General features: G+C 33.1%; 1 protein-coding gene across 1 annotated transcript; it reads left to right on the top strand.

Annotated features, from left to right (window-relative positions):
- The first annotated feature begins 9,040 nt into the window (after window positions 1-9,040).
- LOC143082331 (cholecystokinin receptor type A-like) lies at window positions 9,041-10,891 on the top strand. Its single transcript, XM_076257974.1, has one exon. It carries the CDS (start codon window positions 9,217-9,219, stop codon window positions 10,477-10,479), a length of 1,263 nt encoding a protein of 420 aa, XP_076114089.1. The 5' UTR covers window positions 9,041-9,216; the 3' UTR covers window positions 10,480-10,891.
- Window positions 10,892-21,570: the final 10,679 nt, after the last annotated feature.

Genomic DNA, 21,570 nt, shown 5'->3' with positions numbered 1-21,570 from the left:
CGAGTTCATCATGGTTCTTGGTAATTCAAACAAAGACAACATACTACGGTTGTCACTAGTTACTGTATGTAGTAGTGGCGGAGCACACGAGTTCATCGTGGTTCTTAGTAATTCAAACAAAGACAACATACTACGGTTGTCACTAGTTACTGTATGTAGTTGTGGCAGAGCACACGAGTTCATCATGGTTCTTAGCAATTCAAACAAAGACAACATACTACGATTGTCACAAGTTACTGTATGTAGTAGTGACGGAGCACACGAGTTCATCATGGTTTTTAGTAATTCAAACAAAGACAACATGATTCGGTTGTTACTAGTTACTGCATGTAGTTGTGGCGGAGCACACGAGTTCATCATGGTTCTTAGCAATTCAAACAAAGACAACATAATTCGGTTGTCACTAGTTACTGCATGTAGTTGTGGCGGAGCACACGAGTTCATCATGGTTCTTAGCAATTCAAACAAAGACAACATACTACGATTGTCACAAGTTACTGTATGTAGTAGTGACGGAGCACACGAGTTCATCATGGTTTTTAGTAATTCAAACAAAGACAACATACTACGATTGTCACAAGTTACTGTATGTAGTAGTGACGGAGCACACGAGTTCATCATGGTTCTTAGTAATTCAAACAAAGACAACATACTACGATTGTCACAAGTTACTGTATGTAGTAGTGACGGAGCACACGAGTTCATCATGGTTCTTAGTAATTCAAACAAAGACAACATACTACGGTTGTCACTAGTTACTGCATGTAGTTGTGGCGGAGCACACGAGTTCATCATGGTTCTTAGTAATTCAAACAAAGACAACATACTACGGTTGTCACTAGTTACTGTATGTAGTGGTGGTGGATCACACGAGTTCATCATGGTTCTTAGTAATTCAAACAAAGACAACATACTACGGTTGTCACTAGTTACTGTATGTAGTGGTGGTGGATCACACGAGTTCATCATGGTTCTGAGTAATTCAAACAAAGACAACATACTACGGTTGTCACTAGTTACTGCATGTAGTTGTGGCGGAGCACACGAGTTCATCATGGTTCTTAGTAATTCAAACAAAGACAACATACTACGGTTGTCACTAGTTACTGCATGTAGTTGTGGCGGAGCACACGAGTTCATCATGGTTCTTAGTAATTCAAACAAAGACAACATACTACGGTTGTCACTAGTTACTGTATGTAGTGGTGGTGGATCACACGAGTTCATCATGGTTCTTAGTAATTCAAACAAAGACAACATACTACGGTTGTCACTAGTTACTGTATGTAGTGGTGGTGGATCACACGAGTTCATCATGGTTCTGAGTAATTCAAACAAAGACAACATACTACGGTTGTCACTAGTTACTGCATGTAGTTGTGGCGGATCACACGAGTTCATCATGGTTCTTAGTAATTCAAACAAAGACAACATACTACGGTTGTCACTAGTTACTGTATGTAGTGGTGGTGGATCACACGAGTTCATCATGGTTCTTAGTAATTCAAACAAAGACAACATACTACGGTTGTCACTAGTTACTGCATGTAGTGGTGGTGGATCACACGAGTTAATCATGGTTCTGAGTAATTCAAACAAAGACAACATACTACGGTTGTCACTAGTTACTGCATGTAGTAGTGACGGAGCACACTACTTCATCATGGTTCTTAGTTATTCAAACAAAGACCACATACTACGGTTGCCACTAGTTACTGCATGTAGTAATTGCGGAGCATACGAGTTCATCATGGTTCTGAGTAATTCAAAGAAAGACAACACACTACGGTTGTCACTAGTGGCATATGAACTACATGCTTGTTATTACGTAGTACATTATTTCACCATTATTTTAAGTGGAGATCATTTGCTCACTATTTACTTTTCAGTGTGAGAGTTTTTTGGACAAGTGTCTTTTCGCCTTCTTTCTTTTCCCAATGGTTTTGTTTCGTTATCAGAATTATGATTTCGTTTGGCCGTTGTTGTCTTTTATTTAGTTTTTTTGTTTAACCTATCCTTTCTCGTGTGGGTCTGGCATATGTAATCTAAATGTAACAAAAGTTGACGTGATCGTATTGTATAAACCAAATTTAAGAGTGAACTCAGCATAGGAGTTAGAAATTATTTGATATGTTACAGTATTCAAGTTGCAACACAGAATTTATATAAAATCTACAGACATATTGGAAATTTCAATTTAAAATTGTTCTTCAGTTTCATCTAATTTTCAGACAAAATGGTGCAGGATATCAATATTTCATTCGGCTTCATTCGATTATAGCCTCGTGTAGGTGGTCAGTTGAAGCATCACATATGAAGCAAATGTATGCGTTTTTCCCCGAATTGAAACATTGATAACAACTATAAGGTGTAGTATATTTGTAAAGGAAGCAACAATTCATTAGAGACCAAATGACGTAAATGATAGAAACTGTAGATCACTATACCACTTTTAACAATCAATGTAAAATAGTAAAATCACAAAAATACTGAACTCCGACGAAAAGTCAAAACGGAAAGTCCCTGATAAAATGGAAAAATAAAAAGCTCAAACACGTCAAACGAATGGATAATGACTGTTATATTCCAGACTTGGTACAGCCATTTTCTTATATATGTAAAAAAAAATGGGTGATTAATCTGGTTTTATAGCTAGCTAAACATATCACTTGTATGTAAGTCGAAACAAATATATTATATTGACAACGATGTGTCAACAAAACAAACAGACAGTATAAGTAAAACCACTGTACTATCGCGAAGCAAGCTTGAGAGAAAGATCTCTATATGACAATATATAACAATTGTGATAATAGACCATGACAAACGACACAGGACTGGAACACAAGATCTAAACATGTTACTTGTCACTCGGCAAACCTCTTCGTGACCTGGACAGCAATGAAACAGCACAACAAGCTGTAAAAATCCCTTTAAAAAGTCTTAAATTTTCAGTTTGACACAAATCTCAGAAAAAAAGATTAAATAACAAAAGCACTAACGACACGAATCCCGATCTAAAACCAATTGTAACTAATAAATAAATCATGCATCACAGTTGGATATTTGTTATGAATTTCAGTTTTCAAAAACAGAAGGAAAAACAAATGATTAAATTTCCTAACGCGTTAAAGGATATAGAATTTTCAAGTATAATCATCGAATGTCAAGAATCAGATCTGTTTGGAATTTGTTATTTAGGTTATTTGTAAAGTTCGTTGGACTCTTTTATTTTTATTTCTTTATTTCGGCCATGGTATTGCATGCGCTTTGTGAACAAAGACTTGCATAATCGTTTTGATGTATTCAGACTTTCTTTTCAATTAATCTAACAAATATTTTATTATTTAAGAGGGTGTAAATATGTTGCATTGGTATTACTATAAACAAACGAAATTACAACCAATGGACGGAAAATCCCTATTGACATTTGCAAACCAGCCAATAGCCTTCAGCGATGGATAAATGTAAGTTCTAAATTGCCTCACGTATGACAAAGTGAATGACCAAAAAGTATTCTTTAAGAAAACTTATGCGCTTAATTAAAAATAAAACAATCTTTTAACGTAGAGATTTATAAGCGCGTATACATGTATTTTATTGTACACAATCAAATCATATAAGATAAGATAAGATAAGTTTTATTTTCCAAATATAGTTTATACAACATACAGTATTTTACATGACATCCATAAAATAAACTATTGAAATACAATCATATAAAATTATAGAAGACGTGGTTTGATTGCTAATGAGACAACTCTGTACAAGAGACCAAATGACACATAGATAAACAACTATCATAGGTAAACGTACGGCCTTCAACAGTTTGCAAAGCTCATATTGTATAGTCAGCTATAAAAGGCCCCGAAATGACAATGTAAAACAATCCAAACGAGAAAACTAATGGCCTTATTTATGTTCCTTTTTTGCTCAGTGACTGGAATGGACATTATAATTGATCAGTACACAAGAAGATATAATAATAATAAGGAGATGTGGTATGGTTGTAAATGAAACAGTTCTCAGTCCAAATGACATAGAAATTAACAACTATAGGTCACTATACGGCCTCCAACAATGAGAAAAACCCGTACCGAGTTGTTTGTTATAGGAGTTCCCGAAATGACAAATCTGAAATTATATTATTCAAACGAGAAAACTAACGGCCTATATATAAGTACAAAATAATGAATAGAAACAATTATAATACAACTCAACAAACGACAAGCACTGATTTCAGGATCCTGACTTAGGAAAGACACATACAGAATTTTGTAGGGTTAATCAGTTGGTTTGTTTTTTTTTTTTTTGCGTCATTCCTGTCCTAACCTGAGACATTGCATGGTGTAACATTACTGCGACGTAAGAACAAACTATAAAAATCAGTTGAGAAGGTTTATTTAACTCGTTATTTAACTCGTCAGATCAATACAAAACAGACAGGACGTTGCATGTTACTTATACATGATCCCTTCAACAACAAAAAAAGCTGGACTGTTTAAACGTTGTTCGACAAACCATGGAGAAAGAATAATTATAGCAGAATTAAATTTGCTTGAAAAAAAGTCAGACAACCATGTTTGCCTACTCTCCTGACTTCTCTTTGATTACTATTTGTGAATGATATTAATCAGCGTGACACATAATTATTTTTTTTTATCAAACGAGAAGGTCACGTAGTTGGTTCAGTAACATATGAAAACAGGAAGTGGATTTAAGTATAAAGTTCCAATAATTGTTTTGACTTTGATATTCAAGTTTAAAAGCAATTAATTGAGGTAGAAGGATTTAAATTATATTTTAATCTACTTTTTTATATAACTGTTATACAAGCTTCGTACAAAAGTACAAATGATTTGATACAAACTAAAATTCCTTGACACAATATCAAGTGCATCAAATGGTTGTAGTCGGAGATATATTAAGAACTTACTTACGTACTGAATATAAAACAGAATGCAGGAAAACAATTTTACTAAATCGTAAATTTATTGTGTTTAGTTGAATTTAGGTGAATTCTATTAGAATATAGAAACATCCACCAATCTCGTCTAGATGCGAGAATTAATTTACAGCTTACAACTATAATCGGTATGTCGTTTGTATAAAACAATGAGGAAAGTATGATAAATTACATGATTTGGTTTAGTATCAAGTAAGATTACGAGGTATTAAATTCATTCTCTTTCTGTCACAGGAATAGATTGAAAATAACGAAATGGGAAAAAAATGCACTAAACTTTACCATAGAATGTATTATATGTCAAGATATAATAATTTTCTTTCAAACAATTTCAACTTAATACTTTGAAGGGAATTATCCGCACACCATCACCACAAGAACAATTATTGAGCAATAAACATATTCCAGACATGCTACATGTGCATAAACAGTATAATGTCCAAACTTGACTTGACACTGAGAAGATGCAATGATACTGGTCACATACAAAACCCGTGTCCCAAATAAAAAGGAACGATCTTGTAAAGTTTGACACATTATACAAATTTCTGTTTAATAGAAACGTACATACAAGAAATCACAAACTAGTGTTTACAATAACTTCTAAGAATCAGTTAGCAGATTCTGTAAATTTTGATCACCATGACTGCATTAAAACGGAAATGAAAAGCACTCAGTTTCACTGTTGGTAAGTTTCGTGTAGCATTCAGTGATACTTAGACTAAACAGATCTGATCTGACTGTAAGAAAAAAGTCTGTACATTACTCAATTCATCGCAAATAAGTCTGACTATTGACTGATAAACAAAATGACATAACGATTTATTGTTCAGTCTTTTAAGATCTATTCATCATTTTTTGGCACTAGTGTTAGCTGCTTTAAATAATTTAAGAAACATCATTCAGTCGAAATTTTAATTCGATCTTAAGTAAAAGAGGGACGAAAGATAACAGAGGGACAGTCAAACTCATAAATAAAAAATAAACTGACAACGTCATGCCTAAAAATGAAAAAGACAAACAGACGAACAATTATAGTACACATGACACAATACAGAAAACTAACGAATAAGCAACATGAACCCCACCAAAAACTAGGGGTGATCTCAGGTGCTGCGGAAGGGTAAGCAGATCCTGCTACACTTGTGGCACCCGTCGTGTTGCTTATGTGATAACAATTCGGGTAATTAGTCTAATTCAGATGGTCACATTCATGAAAGGGAAGGGAATTGTAGTGACGACGTAAGGAACATATTCGAAACGGTTATTCCATAACGGTCAACCAACTCGTGATGGCTCCCGTAAAATTAACGAAGGGATGATTCAACTTCACCATTTGGAACTCTTGGTTTGATAGTTTCCTTGTGATCAGCAACCCTCTATCAAGAAAATCATGATAGGAAATCCAACCAGGGGAATATCGTATCAATTGGGAGATATATACCCCGTATGCAGGTGCTGCTGGAATATTTCTACTTAGAAATGGAAAGTTCGCAATTTGAAAGCTGAAATCATCTCTTTTGTCGTAAAGCTTGGTTTTCAACCGACCCTCATTGTCAATTTCTAGATGTAAGTCAAGATATGAGGCTGACTTAACTGTAACTGTAGTATCCTTTATCTCTAGTTCGATGGGATAGATGCCTTCAACATAGTCATCAAATTTTGAATTATTTAGTGAAAGAACATCATCTATATAGTGGAAAGAAAAGATAAAGGATATTGCTAACTTCTTATCCTTCTTCCTAAGTAACTATTTTGAAATCCGCTATTATAATAAACAGTTTTAGAGTTTTTTTTTTAGGTTTTAATATAATATAAAATTCGGCAACCAAATAGATTTGTACATGTGTAGCACATTTGAAAACCCTTTTCTGTAAGCATTTAGAATTTGAAAAAAAAAATCTGTAAACATCTTTAATTTGAAATATATTCTGTAAACATTTAGAGTTTAACAAATATTGTCTTGACGAAGACATCTTGCCATGCATGTTTCTTTTATTTGTGTTCAGTTGTATTTCTTCTTTGATATTAATTGTTTTATTTCCACTGCTATGCAAAGGTTTATTGGAGTATATATACTTACAGTCCATGTTAAGGTCGATCAAAATAAAATGATTTACGTAAATGTTTCAAGAATATAAAGCTGATATTAAAAAATTTCGTCAGTTGAACAACATTGAGTATAAAAAGGAAATATGTCTACGTCCTTGTATTAGACCTTTTCAACAATTGTCTACACCTACAGTTGAGCACGACTACGACAGGTAAGATGTGAGGGGTCGTCTCAAAAATAAAATTGAAAATAATACTGTACATCACTAAGAGATTTAATGCTTGAAATTTATGTGATTGACAATAATATAACTTTCCAACAGAGTAAAATGGCATGGATTTATAAATTTACAAGGAAAAAACAAAGATCAACTCATTGTCTGTACGGTGAACAAAAAAAAAACAGAAGAAAAAAACAGATAAAAAAAAACAAAAAAACAAAAAACATCGATCTCTGATCGACTAAACAGGAATCAAATATGAAGGCGAAGCATAATTTTCACCGTGTAATGTACACAGTATCAACATTTTCAGGACTTGGTTCAGGCGCACAAAACATGCGTCGACGCGGTTTTACTAATCTAATTTGATAAAAAAAAAAATCCCTTATGCATGGTCATGGACGAATTTAAAAAGAATCATTAAATATTAGTACAAAAAACAATTAATAGATTATAAAACCGGCAAAGATTTGTCAAGGAAAAAAGAAACAGCGAAACAATTTCTGACCTTTTGACAACAAAATAAAACATAACAATGACAGTGTAACATATAAAACCAACGATACTTGATCAACACGGACCCCATTAAACTCTATTGCTAAGCAATTCCCGCTTCTTGCAAGAAGCTCAGAGGTCATTTTCGAGAACAGGGGAACGGCTCTACGATAAAAAGGACAACGTCTGTTGTTTTTTCGGAACATGGGCAATTATATATAAGTCATTGGACTCCCAACCCCTGCTAAGCACTATCCATATATAATTTACAATGACAAAGCTCTGTGGTAACTAGTAAGTTGAATTATAAATTCCATACGCAGGTACAATGTATGTACTGCTAAAATGTTGATACATCTCCTCTTATTCAAGAAGGAAATACACAAACTTTAACAAGGTATCTTGCTTCTTTCCTTCGACCTGTGAAATCAATATGTTTTTACTCCTCACAAAATTGAATCTGTACATCGGGTAAGGTTTAGATCGTTTAAAAAGTCTTGACCGTGTTTACAAGTGTGATAATAGACGGACAGACAGTCCAGTAATAATGTTTCAGAAATTCTCAGTTTCGGAAAAACTTTTACAGATACACATTTATTCTTATTGACAGGCGACACAATCATGAAGTTGAAGAGATTGCAGTAATTTTTTAATCAATTCAATGTGAAGTGTCATTATCAGTGTATTGCAGTGTCTTTATTTTTTTTTTAAACAATAATGTGTTATAACAAAAGTGTAATCTTTTATGAAAAATACCCTGGAAATTCAAGCTGTAATGATAAAGCCGCCACGCAAGTTTCTCAAACCGAAATTAAAAACTTGTATGTATGTTGTTAATATAGTCATAAATAATGTGAACTATTGAAAGGGTACTTTTGTTAAATGATTCATTAACACAGAAACAGTTATAAATGGAAAAAAAGTCTTGTTTCTTCCTGAAGTGATATGATAATAATGTAACTCCTACAGAAACCCAGGCAGTAGTCCCAGTAAGACGATATATTTTGTATGTCATTATTTACGTGACAATACAGGGTAAATATGATTTTCTTACGTGTTCTTCTTCATTTTTATCATTAATGAGCTTAAACTCTTATAATAAGACAATAGATGCAAATGTCTAAGACAGTTCCGTCTCTCGTTTCTTTCATAATCAATTTCATTTCCTCGGATAAAAAATTAGTGACACACAAATATAACATGTCATGTCGCAACTGTATTGGATTTCCCATCAAACAGTTATGCAGTAAAGTTTTAAGGCCCGCCTTCTTATCGATTTTAGTAATTATTAACACGAGTTAGTATTTACATCTGAGACACTTTAACTAATGCAATGCTTGGAAGTAGTAATGACAGTTATACTCGTGGTGTTATACTTTGATCAACGACTTATTAACGGGATGCTTAGTACATGAATAAGTGGTAAATTATTTAATCTCCATAATATTAGCTTCCGTAGTTCACCGCTATATTGTATAGTTTATGCTCATTTATAATACAAAAACAAAACACTTGAGGTTTTTAATGATCGAGAAACCGAATAAATACTATGTAGAATTTACAGACGAGAAGATGATTAACTTTTCAAACAATGGGAATATTTCAATGTCAGTGTCTTCCGACTTTACTAGTTACTGGAGCGCAGAGTATGTTATTCTGGCTGTGTACCTTGGATTGTTTTCTATTGTTGGAATACTTGGTAACATTCCGGTACTGATCGTGTACTTTCACAGGAAGGAACAGTCTGCTTCTAACACTTTTATCAAGGCTCTGGCTATTTTAGATCTTATTGTTTGCTCAATGATAATGCCATATACCATGATTTATGAACTACACCTTGTTCAAACTGACATTGTTTGTAGAAGTTTTGAATTCACGCGCCATTTTGCAATATTTGCATCCAATTTGACACTTGTTGCTATCGCTGCTGAAAGATACATTGCTGTATGTCGTATCACTCATAAAATGTCTGTGAAAAATGTACAACATGGTATGCTTTTCATCTTCGTTCTCAGTTGTGCTTCTGCTGGACCGTCAATTGGAATTTTTACTGTAGTTTCTGACTACGAGGTCCGTGACGTAAAATGTAAATTCCACCATGATCTGACTGATGGCAAATTCTGCCATTTTACATACTCTTTGTATGGTCAAGTGTATGCTGTAATTTATCAAGGTGTTCTAATGGTGTTTTTCTTTGTCAGTTTGATAATTATTGTTATTTTCTATATCATTATTTATATGGTGCTATGGCAACGAACAAAATTCCGGAAGAGAGCTTTATCAAGAAGCCCCCAAGGTCCGGAAATATCGGAAATACGTTCTTCTCTTTGTGACAAACAAAAACATGATCACATCGATACTGAAGTTAGCAGGACCTATGAATTTGACAATGAAGATTCCGAAGTTATAACTAAAGATATACAAGTCTTAAATAACAATTCAAAACTGAATTCAAAGAAAAGAAAGGCTGAAAAAATTAGGCGGATTTTCCACCATCGGACAGCAAAGATGCTTTTCTTATGTACAGTAATTTATTTATTGACATGGCTGCCATTTTGGATTGATATTTTCGGACTTACAAATAACTTAGTTTTCAGATATCTTTTTTTCATAGGAAATGCAACCAATCCAATTGTATACGGAATTGTAAACGGTCAAATTCGGAAAGAATTTCACAATCTCTTGTCACGATGTTGTATAGGTAAACTGTTTGGAGTAAAACCAAGGAGTTCCTTTTCCGTGTAATTTTCTAAGCAGGTAAACACTTTGATTGCTACTCATTTAAATTGATAAGAGGTGATATCATTATTATCATAAACGCAATTTGTTTCTGATTTGAACATATATTTATTGAACGTTTATTTTTTTCGGATATCAAGTGTGTTACTTTTTTTTACGAGTTGTGGCAGTTGATTCATTGTTTTATAAAAAGCTTATCACTACCCTTATGATTCACTCTTAACGGACAAGATTGTGTGATCAATTCAAAATTCGTTGTCCTGCTAGCAATATAGGACCCTTTGCTTCAACGAAATGTATATCATTTGCTCTAATGAACAAACTATCCGAGAAGAACTTATTGTTTTGTTAAACATTCCTAAGATTGTTTATTGTTATTGTTTATAATCATATTGAATATTAAATATTTTGTCTACTATGTCACTATTACTCATTACCATAATAAGAAGTTATAAAAACAACTAGAAAATATACGACTACAATCTAGGAGTAGCAATCGTTTGTAGCGATATGAACCGATGGGTTACGTTTGGCGATATGAACCGATGGGTTACGTTTTTATCAACCCCTATGTATTAACGACGAGAATGTGTATCAAATTTGTTTTGTACAGTAACTTTACACTTGTAAAATTATTCACTTATGGTTAAATTCTTAAACGAACGAAAAATGAAGTTTCTTTAATGTTTTCTTTAGAAATTTATATAAACAATGTCAGATTGCTTTTTTCTTCGGCTACCTATTCAAACATCATACTCTTTTAAACTGGTGTTAACTGTGCGTTTTGCTGTTTGTTTGTTTATTCCAGATTAGCTAGAGGTATAGGGGAGGGTTGAGATCTAAAAAAAAAACCTTGTTTAACACTGTAGCTATTTTTGTGCCTTTTATAAGTTAGGAACGTCTCACCTTTGTCTTGTGTGAGTGTGTTTGTTTTTTTATTTTGGTCGATTTGTATGTTTTGAAGTTAATTGTAGCGTCCATTTCACTGATATAGTTTATGGGCTAGCAGAATTGAAGACCCCTTGCTTGCCTTGAGATGTTTTCGGGTTGTTGTCTCCATTCTCTATACTAAATTCTTATTAACATTAATATTCAATAACACACAAATATTAGATATTATTATGTCCATTATTACAACAGCACGTTTACTTTCACTGGTAACAATGTATCCCGTAAATGAAAATTACACCGTATAAAATTGTTGCATCCAAAGCGCATATTCAATTCAATGTAATTGCTTTAATCTTTTATTTTTGTTATGTGCTTATGAAAATACAAAACGCGCATCTCTAATATATCAACCCGATTAAGTCAACCACTAACGAGGATCCTGACTTCGAACAGATGCGTGAAAAATGGAAGCGTTAACTGAGTTCCATTCATTAGTCGAGTGACAGTTATCACCGAAGACGTCTAGTTAGTATTTTAAACTTCAATAAATGTAAATTGTTATTGAAAGAGCCGTTTGCCATAGCATGCAAAATTGCCTTAAAAATGCCGTTGGGAAAAAGATATCTGTATTTAGTTGAAACATTGAAAATGACAGTGTGTAATACAAAATATTCGTTTTCTAGAGGAGAGGGGAGATCTTTTATTTACCAAATGTTTAGGCAAAGCGCTGCTAAAAAGGAACCTGCATTATCCTTCACGTTGTATTCTAATCTGTAAGAAAAGTAGTGGTGTGCTTAAAGCATGTCATTTCAATTTTATTGTCTTAGATTTGCAATATCACCATATATATGGCGGGGTTCGTGTTGCTTATATTTTAGTTTTCTGTGTTTTTAGCTCACCTGGCCCGAAGGGCCAAGTGAGCTTTTCCCATCACTTTGCGTCCGTCGTCCGTCGTCCATCGTCCGTGGTCTGTCGTCCGTCGTCGTTAACTTTTACAAAAATCTTCTCCTCTGAAACTACTGAGCAAAATTAAACCAAACTTGGCCACAATCATCATTGGGGTATCTAGTTTAAAAGATGTGTCCGAAGACCCGGCCAACCAACCAAGATGGCCGCCTTGGCTAAAAATAGAACATAGGGGTTAAATGCAGTTTTTGGCTTATAACTCAAAACCAAAGCATTTAGAGCAAATCTGACAGGGGTAAAATTGTTTATCAGGTCAAGATCTATCTGCCCTGAAATTTTCAGATGAATCAGACAACCCGTTGTTGGGTTGCTGCCCCTGAATCGGTAATTTTTAGGAAATTTTTGTGTTTTTGGTTATTATCTTGAATATTATTATAGATAGAGATAAACAGTAAACAGCAATAATGTTCAGCAAAGTAGGATTTACAAATAAGTCAAACATGACCGAAATGGTCAGTTGACCCCTTTAGGAGTTTTTGTCCTTTATAGTCAATTTCTAACCATTTTTCACAAATCTTAGTTATCTTTTTCAAAGATCTTCTCCTCTGAAACTACTGGGCCAAATTAATCCAAACTTTGCCACAATTATCTTTGGGGTATCTGGTTTTAAAATGTGTCCGGTGACCCGGCCATCAAATCAAGATGGCCGCCACGGCTAAAAATAGAACATATGGGTAAAATGCAGTTTTTGGCTTATACACAAAAAACAAAGCATTTAGAGCAAATCTGACAGAGGGGGGGGGGGGGTAAATTGTTTATCAGGTCAAAATCTATCTTCCCTGAAATTTTCAGATGAATCAGACAACCCGTTGTTAGGTTGCTGCCCCTGAATCGGTAATTTTAAGGAAATTTTTCTGTTTTAAGTTATTATCTTGAATATCATTATAGATAGAGATAAACTGTAAGCAGCAATACTGTTCAGCAAAGTAAGATTTACAAATAAGTCAGCATGACCGAAATGGTCAATTGACCCCCTAAGGAGTTATTGTCCTTTATAGTCAATTTTTAACAATTTTCATAAAATTTGTAAATTTTATTAACCTTTTCCACTAAAACTACTGTGTCAAGTTCATTATAGATAGAGATAATTGTAAGCAGCATGACTGTTTAGTAAAGTAAGATATACAAACACATCACCATCACCAAAACACAATTTTGTAATGAATCCATCTGCTCCCTTTGTTTAATATTCACATAGACCAAGTTGAGCGACCCAGGCTCTTTAGAGCCTCTAGTTTCTTGTGTAATTATTTGTCTGTTTAACTTTTTCTTTTTTAGCCATGGCGTTGTTAGTTTATTTTGATGAGTTTTACTGTCCCTCTGGTATCTTTCGTCCCTCTTTTGGTTTAAAGCTTCGATGCAGAATACGTTCCGAAATGCATTTATTGTGCATCTATTTAGCATTAGTTTTAGTTACAAGATGCAATAAAAGAACATTTACATTATGTCTGTATGTTTTCATGATATTGGTAATTGGTAGTAAACTGAACTGGTCCCTCAGCGTATAAAAAGAAGAAAATATGGATCCCACGACAAAGAGACAAAAACATTATGACACTTAACCTTAGGCATTTAGATGTCTGCAACAACAAACAAATAAATAGACAAAACATGCATCTCTAATATATCAACCCGATTGTGAAAAAGCTGCAAATACATTAAACAGTGATTGTTACAGATTTGCAATTAAACAGAATGCACTTACGAACAACAAAAAACATTAGAACATAGCTTAAGTCAACCACTAACGAGGATCCTGACTTAGGACAGATGCGTGAAAAATGGAAGCGTTAACTGAGTTCCATTCATTAGTCGAGTGACAGTTATCACCGAAGACGTCTAGTTAGTAGTTTAAACTTCAATAAATGTAAATTGTTATTGAAAGAGTCGTTTGCCATAGCATGTAAAATTGCCATAAAAATGCCATTGGGAAAAGATATCTGTATTTAGACGAAACATTGAAAATTGTTCTATACATTTCCATTTGGCAACAAACGTGTATATTGGGACTTTAAAAATTATAGTGACAGAAGAGCTATTAAGTTAAAAGCAGTAGGTTGAACAATGGTAAACAAGGAGACGAAAATGTTACAATATGAAAAGAGATGAATAAAATACTTGTTTAATTTGTTTTTGTTCGTATTGAAACTTTGCGATGTAACGGTAATAAACGATAAAATTCATCTCTTCTAAGTAACAATATACAAATTAAAAAAGGTGGAATGATAGCTAATGACAAAACCATCCATAGACAATCAGTAAACATTAACAGACCTTCCCTTTGTATCATGAAACGAGTCATTTATACGGTCAAATAAATACTGCATTGTAAAAAAAAAAGAATCTGTTTTCAAAACCCTTTAATATAAAAAGTTTATATACGGAGATATATTAATGTCAATTGGAAAAAAAAATATGACAACAAATTCATGAATCTTTTCTTAGTTGAGGACACTGGCGTTTCATGTGTCGTTTGAAGCCTGTGCTTTCTACTTTGTCTTTTGGTTATTATGAAAAAGTGGCAATTTGTAATATAAATCAAACTGTATGCTCATAGTATGAATATTTTTTTGATGATATTAAAATAATCATCATAAAAGACTTTCAAAAAGGAAACAGTCATTGAACAAAAAAAAAACATTCAAACGTGCTCTCGTAAACATTCAAAAGTGCTCTTGTAATCGTAATCTCGTTCAGTTATTAATCTTTTTTAATCAGATTTGACACATAAAAACCTCCTCTTATTTTAAGGACTTGTTTGACTCTTAAAGATGACAATGGATGTGTTCCATTTGTTGAGGTAACAATCCTGTATTACTGCTATTGAATATTTCTTACATGTAGGCATAAAACGTGTATTGCTGACGTTTTTCTTGCTTGCCATTAACAACACGACTAGTGCTGCTGATGGAGCAGGATAGGGTAGGATCTGTGTGTCCTGCCGGAACACATGTATTTCACCCACCAGTTTTTTGAAGCGGCAAATGCTTTTCAATCTTTCGTTTTGTGTGCACCGCTTGTGGATTTGATTGTCTGCTTCATTTTTCTGTTTTACAATGGTGTTGTCTGGTTCTCTGCGGAAATAGGTTTAGTGTCGTTTCCCTCCTTTTCAGCAACGATAAACTATTGGAATGCACCCAAACGAAATATGTAATCTACCAATAAACATACATTATGTTGAATTACGGGAATAAAATTGTTAATTGATATTGTTCAAACTTTTGAAACATCAGGAACCGTTTTACGAAGTAAGCATTCGTTTTCACACCTGTTTACTTACTGTACAAAAACAAGTCAAAAGCAAATGTTTACAGTATGTTTTTTTAGATATCTGTGTTAATAACATTATATGAATTCGGTTTTGAATTTGAGTGTAATTAGCTCTCGACTTAATTTTATTATTAGTTTCCTGAATTTTATCATCGATAACAACTGCCTTTTATAATATTGCTTGTAAATAACATCCTCAACATTGTTTTGTGTGATTCATAATGTTATATTAATTGCTTCCTTGTTGTATTGTAGTATTTATAATTACTATTTATTTATATTTAGTTATAAGGACACGGTAGTATTCTTTTCATTCATTGCCGACAATAACATTTTCTAAATGACCAGACAGTTTCGTGCGGTGCTAGTACTTATCATTCCTGTTTATAAATGCAATTCAAAAGGTAGCATGACCGTTTTGCTAGACACCTTGTTTATCTATCTACGAAAACCCTAGTTTTACATCAAGCTTAATATGAAACTTAAGAGCCTTTCGAATAATTCTCAAGAAATCTATATTGAGAAAACACACAATTATTTATACAAAAAAAAGAAAATCAAAGAATGAAAACTCATATCATAAGCTGCGTGAACAAAAGACAAACCGAACTTCATAAATGTAACAACTCCTTATTCTATACATGCTATAGATTGCAGAAACAGAAATACCATGAAAAATACATCTGTATATAAATTGTAAAATAGACGACATGATATAAATAAACTCATCATAGATATCAGGACTAAATTGTTTTATATACGCCAGACGCGCGTTTCGTCTACAAAAGACTCATCAGTGACGCTCGAATCCAAAAAAGTTTAAAAGGCCAAATAAAGTACGAAGTTGAAGAGAATTGAGGACCAAAATTCCTAAATGTTTTGCAAAATCCAGCTAAGGTAATCTATGCCTGAGGTAGAAAAGCCTTAGTATTTCAAAAATTCAAAATTTTGTAAACAGTTAATTTATAAATATAACCATATCAATGATAATTCATGTCAGCACAAAAAGTGCTGACTACTGGGCTGGTGATACCCTCGGGGAAATAAATCTCCACCAGCAGTGGCATCGACCTAGTGGTTGTATCTAAACTCATCATAGATACTACGAATGATTTTTTTTTATATACGCCATACGCGCGTATCGTCTACAAAAGACTCACCAGTGACCCTTGAATCCAACAAAGTTAAAAGGTAATCTATGCCTGAGGTAAGAAAGCTTTAGTATTCAAAAATTCAAAAATTTTGTAAACAGTTTTAATTTATAAATATTACCAGATCAATGATAATTCGTGTCAGCACAAAAGGTGCTGACTACTGGACTAGTGATACCCTCGGGGAAATAAATCTCCACCAGCAGTGGCATCGACCTAGTGGTTGTAAATAAACTTATCATAGATACCAGGACTAAATTTGTTTTTTACTTTTAAAATGGACTTAATAGGTTTACACTAATAAACAGTCTTTAATAGTTATCCCATAAGGACGCGGTGTGTCAGTGTAAGATCATCCCGATGGCCGGAGGCCAGAGGGTGATCTTACACTGACACACCAAGTCCGAATGGGATAACTATTTTACATCCCAGCTGATTAAGAATATACGAAAAACCATTTACAATTCATAAAATCTAGTTTAGAACGCCACACAACCATTATAATATACTTTATATATTACTATATGATGTATACCCTTTATGACCCCCAAACACGATGAATAGATATCAAATAATGTCAACTCGCCCCACTGGCCAATCGTCCCACACTATATCGCCACTTTATGAAAAACTCGCCCCACTCTTGTAACCGACTCGCCCAACTTTAAAAAAGTGTAAAATCAAATTGAACAATCAGTCTTACAACTCATTTATTTAACGAAAAGGGTTTAAACCCCACTGAGTAAAGGTCTGTCAACTCGCCCCAGTTATAAAAATATCTTGCTTCCTTTAAGTATGTTAAATTTCTGATAGTTCGTATCCAGTCGTCCTGGTGTAGTGGTATGTGTCGTGGCTTGATATGCTAAAGGTCTTGAGTTCGAACACCAGCATATACACTGGATTTTTTCTACGTGGATTTTGATAGATAGTCTTCTCCGTATAATTAATTATAAGTTTTATACTGGATTTGTCATTCCCGCCAAAATGTTACAGAACAAAGGAAAGCATGCATAACAAAGAAACTTAAACTGGGGTGATCTGGTAGGGGTGATCCGGCTCAGATCAACCCAGTTAGAACAAAGGAGCTGGGATGTAATTTAGTTGATTGCAATTTTTGTCAGAATGTGCGTATTTTATGCCTAGTAGGAGACGATTATCATGTTGACGCATCCGCTTCCGCTAATATTGGAGTTCATCCGATTCCAAAAGTTGTGTTTGTTACCTTGATTTATCTGTTTTTAATCGATTTACGTGATTCGAACATTGATAAACTGTTTCGCCTCAATTTACAGTCAAAAGCCCATAAAATGTAAAACTCTGGGAATTAAGCAATCGGTTCAAAACTCATGAAAGTTAGAAATAAAATTGAAGCCCCGGATAAAATATTATTACACTACGTTACCTTCTATTTGTTGAGCCGGACCTTTTGATTACTATTGTAAATGATAATTGTCTCAATAGTCAGATTCTTTGGGAAGTATTAGTACATGTAAGGTTTTCAGGGTCAGATGCGTGGGATGGATAGTGTCAGTTAGCAAATGTAAGTTCACAAAGGTCAGATTAGTGTGGTACTGTCAGGTTTTAGATATAAGTTCTTTTGGTAAGGTTTGTTGAATTGTGTCAGTATGTACATGTTAGGACCTATTTGTCCGCGCCGCTGGAGTTGTCAGTATGTACATGCAAGGACCATTTGGTCCGCTCTATTGGATTGTGTCAGTATGTATGTAAATGCTATGACCTATTGGTATAATCAGTTTGATCGTGTCAGTTTAAACATTTAAGGTCATACGAGTCAGTTTCGTGTCATAGTGTCAGCGTTTATAAATAACAATGAAATCACGGGAAATAATTACAATTTGATATTTTATTGGAAATCTTTGAAAAGGGTGCACCATTAAACAATAAATAGGTTTTTGTCTGGATCATAAACAATGATCGGCCTACATCAGCATTTAACAAATAAAAGGAGAAAAAAAAATCTACTCACAAGAGGTTAATATTTGCTATTCTTTTTCACGTACAATTGCTTGAGGATTGATTCAGACTAAGCTAACAATATGTTGCCTTAATTTACAATAAACTGATAACAAAGCAGAGAAATCCATTATCTGTTTAATTTGTTATTGGTTATATGTATTAATGACAAAGCTATAGCATATGGATTTATTATCGGTTAAATTCACTGGAAAATAATGGACTTTCTGATCGTTTCTTCTTCATCAATGGACGCGTTTATCTCTTACTTTAACATTAATGATTATAAATCGCCCTACAGTATAGCTGAGAGGATTTGGCTGTGTAAATCGGTAACTTAATGCAAAATTCTATGATTTGTGTGAAACAATGTCAATATGCTTGATCTCTATGATTTTACAGCGACAAAAGAAACTCAATGTATGTAATCGTTTATAATAATATTAACTTTCAAAATGCTGCAAGTTTTATCCAATCTCGATAACTGCTTGCAGACAATAGTATTTCAGAGTTAAAGCATCATTGTTAATGCAGTTGTAGCAATTAAAAGTAAGTGAAGCCTCAGTTGATACAAACACCGCATATCTTTGTGTTCATCATTAAACTTGTGGTTTCAAATGTAAGAAAAAACCCTGCAGGTAAATTCTACCATCATAAGACCTCTTTTGGTTTCATTCTGCCAATATACTAGTAATGAAAATTGACTTTTTTTTTAAGTTTTATTTGGTTTTGTTTTTATTTTTTGTAATTTTGTTTCTATTTGGATTTTGTATCATCTCGTTTTCTACATAATAAAATGCTTGTTAAAAGTCAGGAACATGACAGTTGTAATCCAATATCGTTTGGTGTGTTTGTGCTTTTGATTTTGCCATTTCATTAGGGATTTTCTGTTTTGAATTTTTCTCTGAGTTCAGTATTTTGGTATTTTGCTTTTTCATACCGCATGCTATACAAGCTTCTTTTTAACTTTTATACAATGTGTTTTGGTTGGTGAGTTATGGCATTGGCACTCCCTATTTATATACGTTTTTATTGCTTAGGCCTTAATAGATAATCCAATATTACTGAGTTCTTAACATAATAAATACTACAATGAATTAGATTGCTGGATTGTCACAGTTACTTTGATATTTTATTTCTTTATCACAGAAAATATGTATCTTGCGTATTTCAAGTTTTTATATATTCGTAAAACATAAAGGGAAAAAGTTAGTAAACAGGTGACAAGACACAATTTTAAATTATTATATAAAATAGATATGAAAATTTGGACACGTACTGTGGATTATTTCGTTAAGCATAGATACAAAACAATGTGTTACTACATCTTTATTAACCATAGCAATTATTCCTTTGCTTTTGAACACACTATAATAAAGAGTACAACATATATCATATTTCAGGAATACGGTTTTTTATTTTGTTATTTTCATGTTAGTCTTTATAGGAGATATAGCTGAGATAATGTTCCAAGTTCTAAATTCAATAAAAGAATATACAGTAAGTAAATCAAGGGTGACTTCATTTTTTACTTTCAACTTTGTAAAAGCATTTGTTATGAGTAGGTAGATTTGAAAACGATGCATTCGGTCACATTCAAAAGATACTAGGAGGAAAAAGGGGATCAACTATCATATCATAAGACATTTGCCCGGATCATTTAATCATACATTTATAAAACTCAGTTTTTGAATGTTCCTGTTTTTTATAATGTGTTTACCTTAATATCATAACCAAATAAACTTATCATTGATATCAGTAGTTAAATTTTATATTAACTCCAGACGCGCGTTTCGTCTACAAAGAACTCATCAGTGACGCTCGAATACAAATAAGTTTAAAAGGCAACACATACACATAGTAATACTATTTATTTATATATAAATGGATGAAAGCTGTCTTCTGCTGTCTGGAAAATCAACAAAAAATAGTTTCAATACAAAATTAGATATACAGTATCATATCATATCAATAATAGACAAGCATGATATGACAACACTAAACAAATGTGGGATGTTTTTATCTTTTACCAGATGTTTATAATTGCAAAGTATTGATAACATCTTTAAGGAACATTTAAAAAGATTGAAGGACTTGCTCCTATTGAATTACGAGATATTCTAAGCTTTTTAATCAAGTGATTCATTTAGAAGTGTACTTTAAGAACCAAGTTTAGAGCATGGAAACAATACAAATTGTATATTATTGAATTACAAAAGGACATTGTCAAACTGTCATGAATTACCTAAGCGACAGACTTGTGGGCACTGTTATGTTGAATAATATTGTAAGAATTCAAAAATACGAATTAACAGTTAGAATGATCATGGACAGTATTTCTAAAATGGTGCAATGACAATGTTTACATTTTTTGTTTGTTTTGTACGCTGATGATGAACAGATTCAAGTCTTTTCGCTGTGATTCATCTACAGACTAGACACATGATTATCATGATTACCATAGACAATGCAGCCTTTTCTGACGTTTATTGAAATTATTGTTGTACTACAAATAAGATCAAATGTCAGATGCCCTCATGTTACAAATCAGTATTGCTTTTGAAAGTTCATATCTTCATTATTTATTGTTAATCAAACCTTTGATTGCTTTTGAATATTTACCTTTTTTTATTACAAATTAAGTTAAAGAAACATGATGGATTAACTTTGGTTATTGTAAATGATGTAAACCATCAGCATACAAACATCAATCGCATTTTAACGAACATTTAACTTATTTGTTTTAGGATGAAGGGTTAATTTCTCTTTTTTTATTTAGTTTTGGTCATATTCTACGTTTCCAAATATTTAGCTAGCTATAAAACCAAGTTCAATCCATCATTTT

Source organism: Mytilus galloprovincialis, chromosome 7 (genome assembly GCF_965363235.1).
Source record: "Mytilus galloprovincialis chromosome 7, xbMytGall1.hap1.1, whole genome shotgun sequence".
In the NCBI taxonomy this organism is placed as follows: domain Eukaryota; kingdom Metazoa; phylum Mollusca; class Bivalvia; order Mytilida; family Mytilidae; genus Mytilus; species Mytilus galloprovincialis.
The sequence above is the reverse complement of the archived record's forward strand: the minus strand, read 5'-3'. Positions and strand labels throughout refer to the sequence as shown.

Bases quoted from the DNA above. Each gene is read 5' to 3' on its own strand.
- LOC143082331 (XM_076257974.1), top strand. From the start codon at position 9,217: ATGCTCATTTATAATACAAAAACAAAACACTTGAGGTTTTTAATGATC.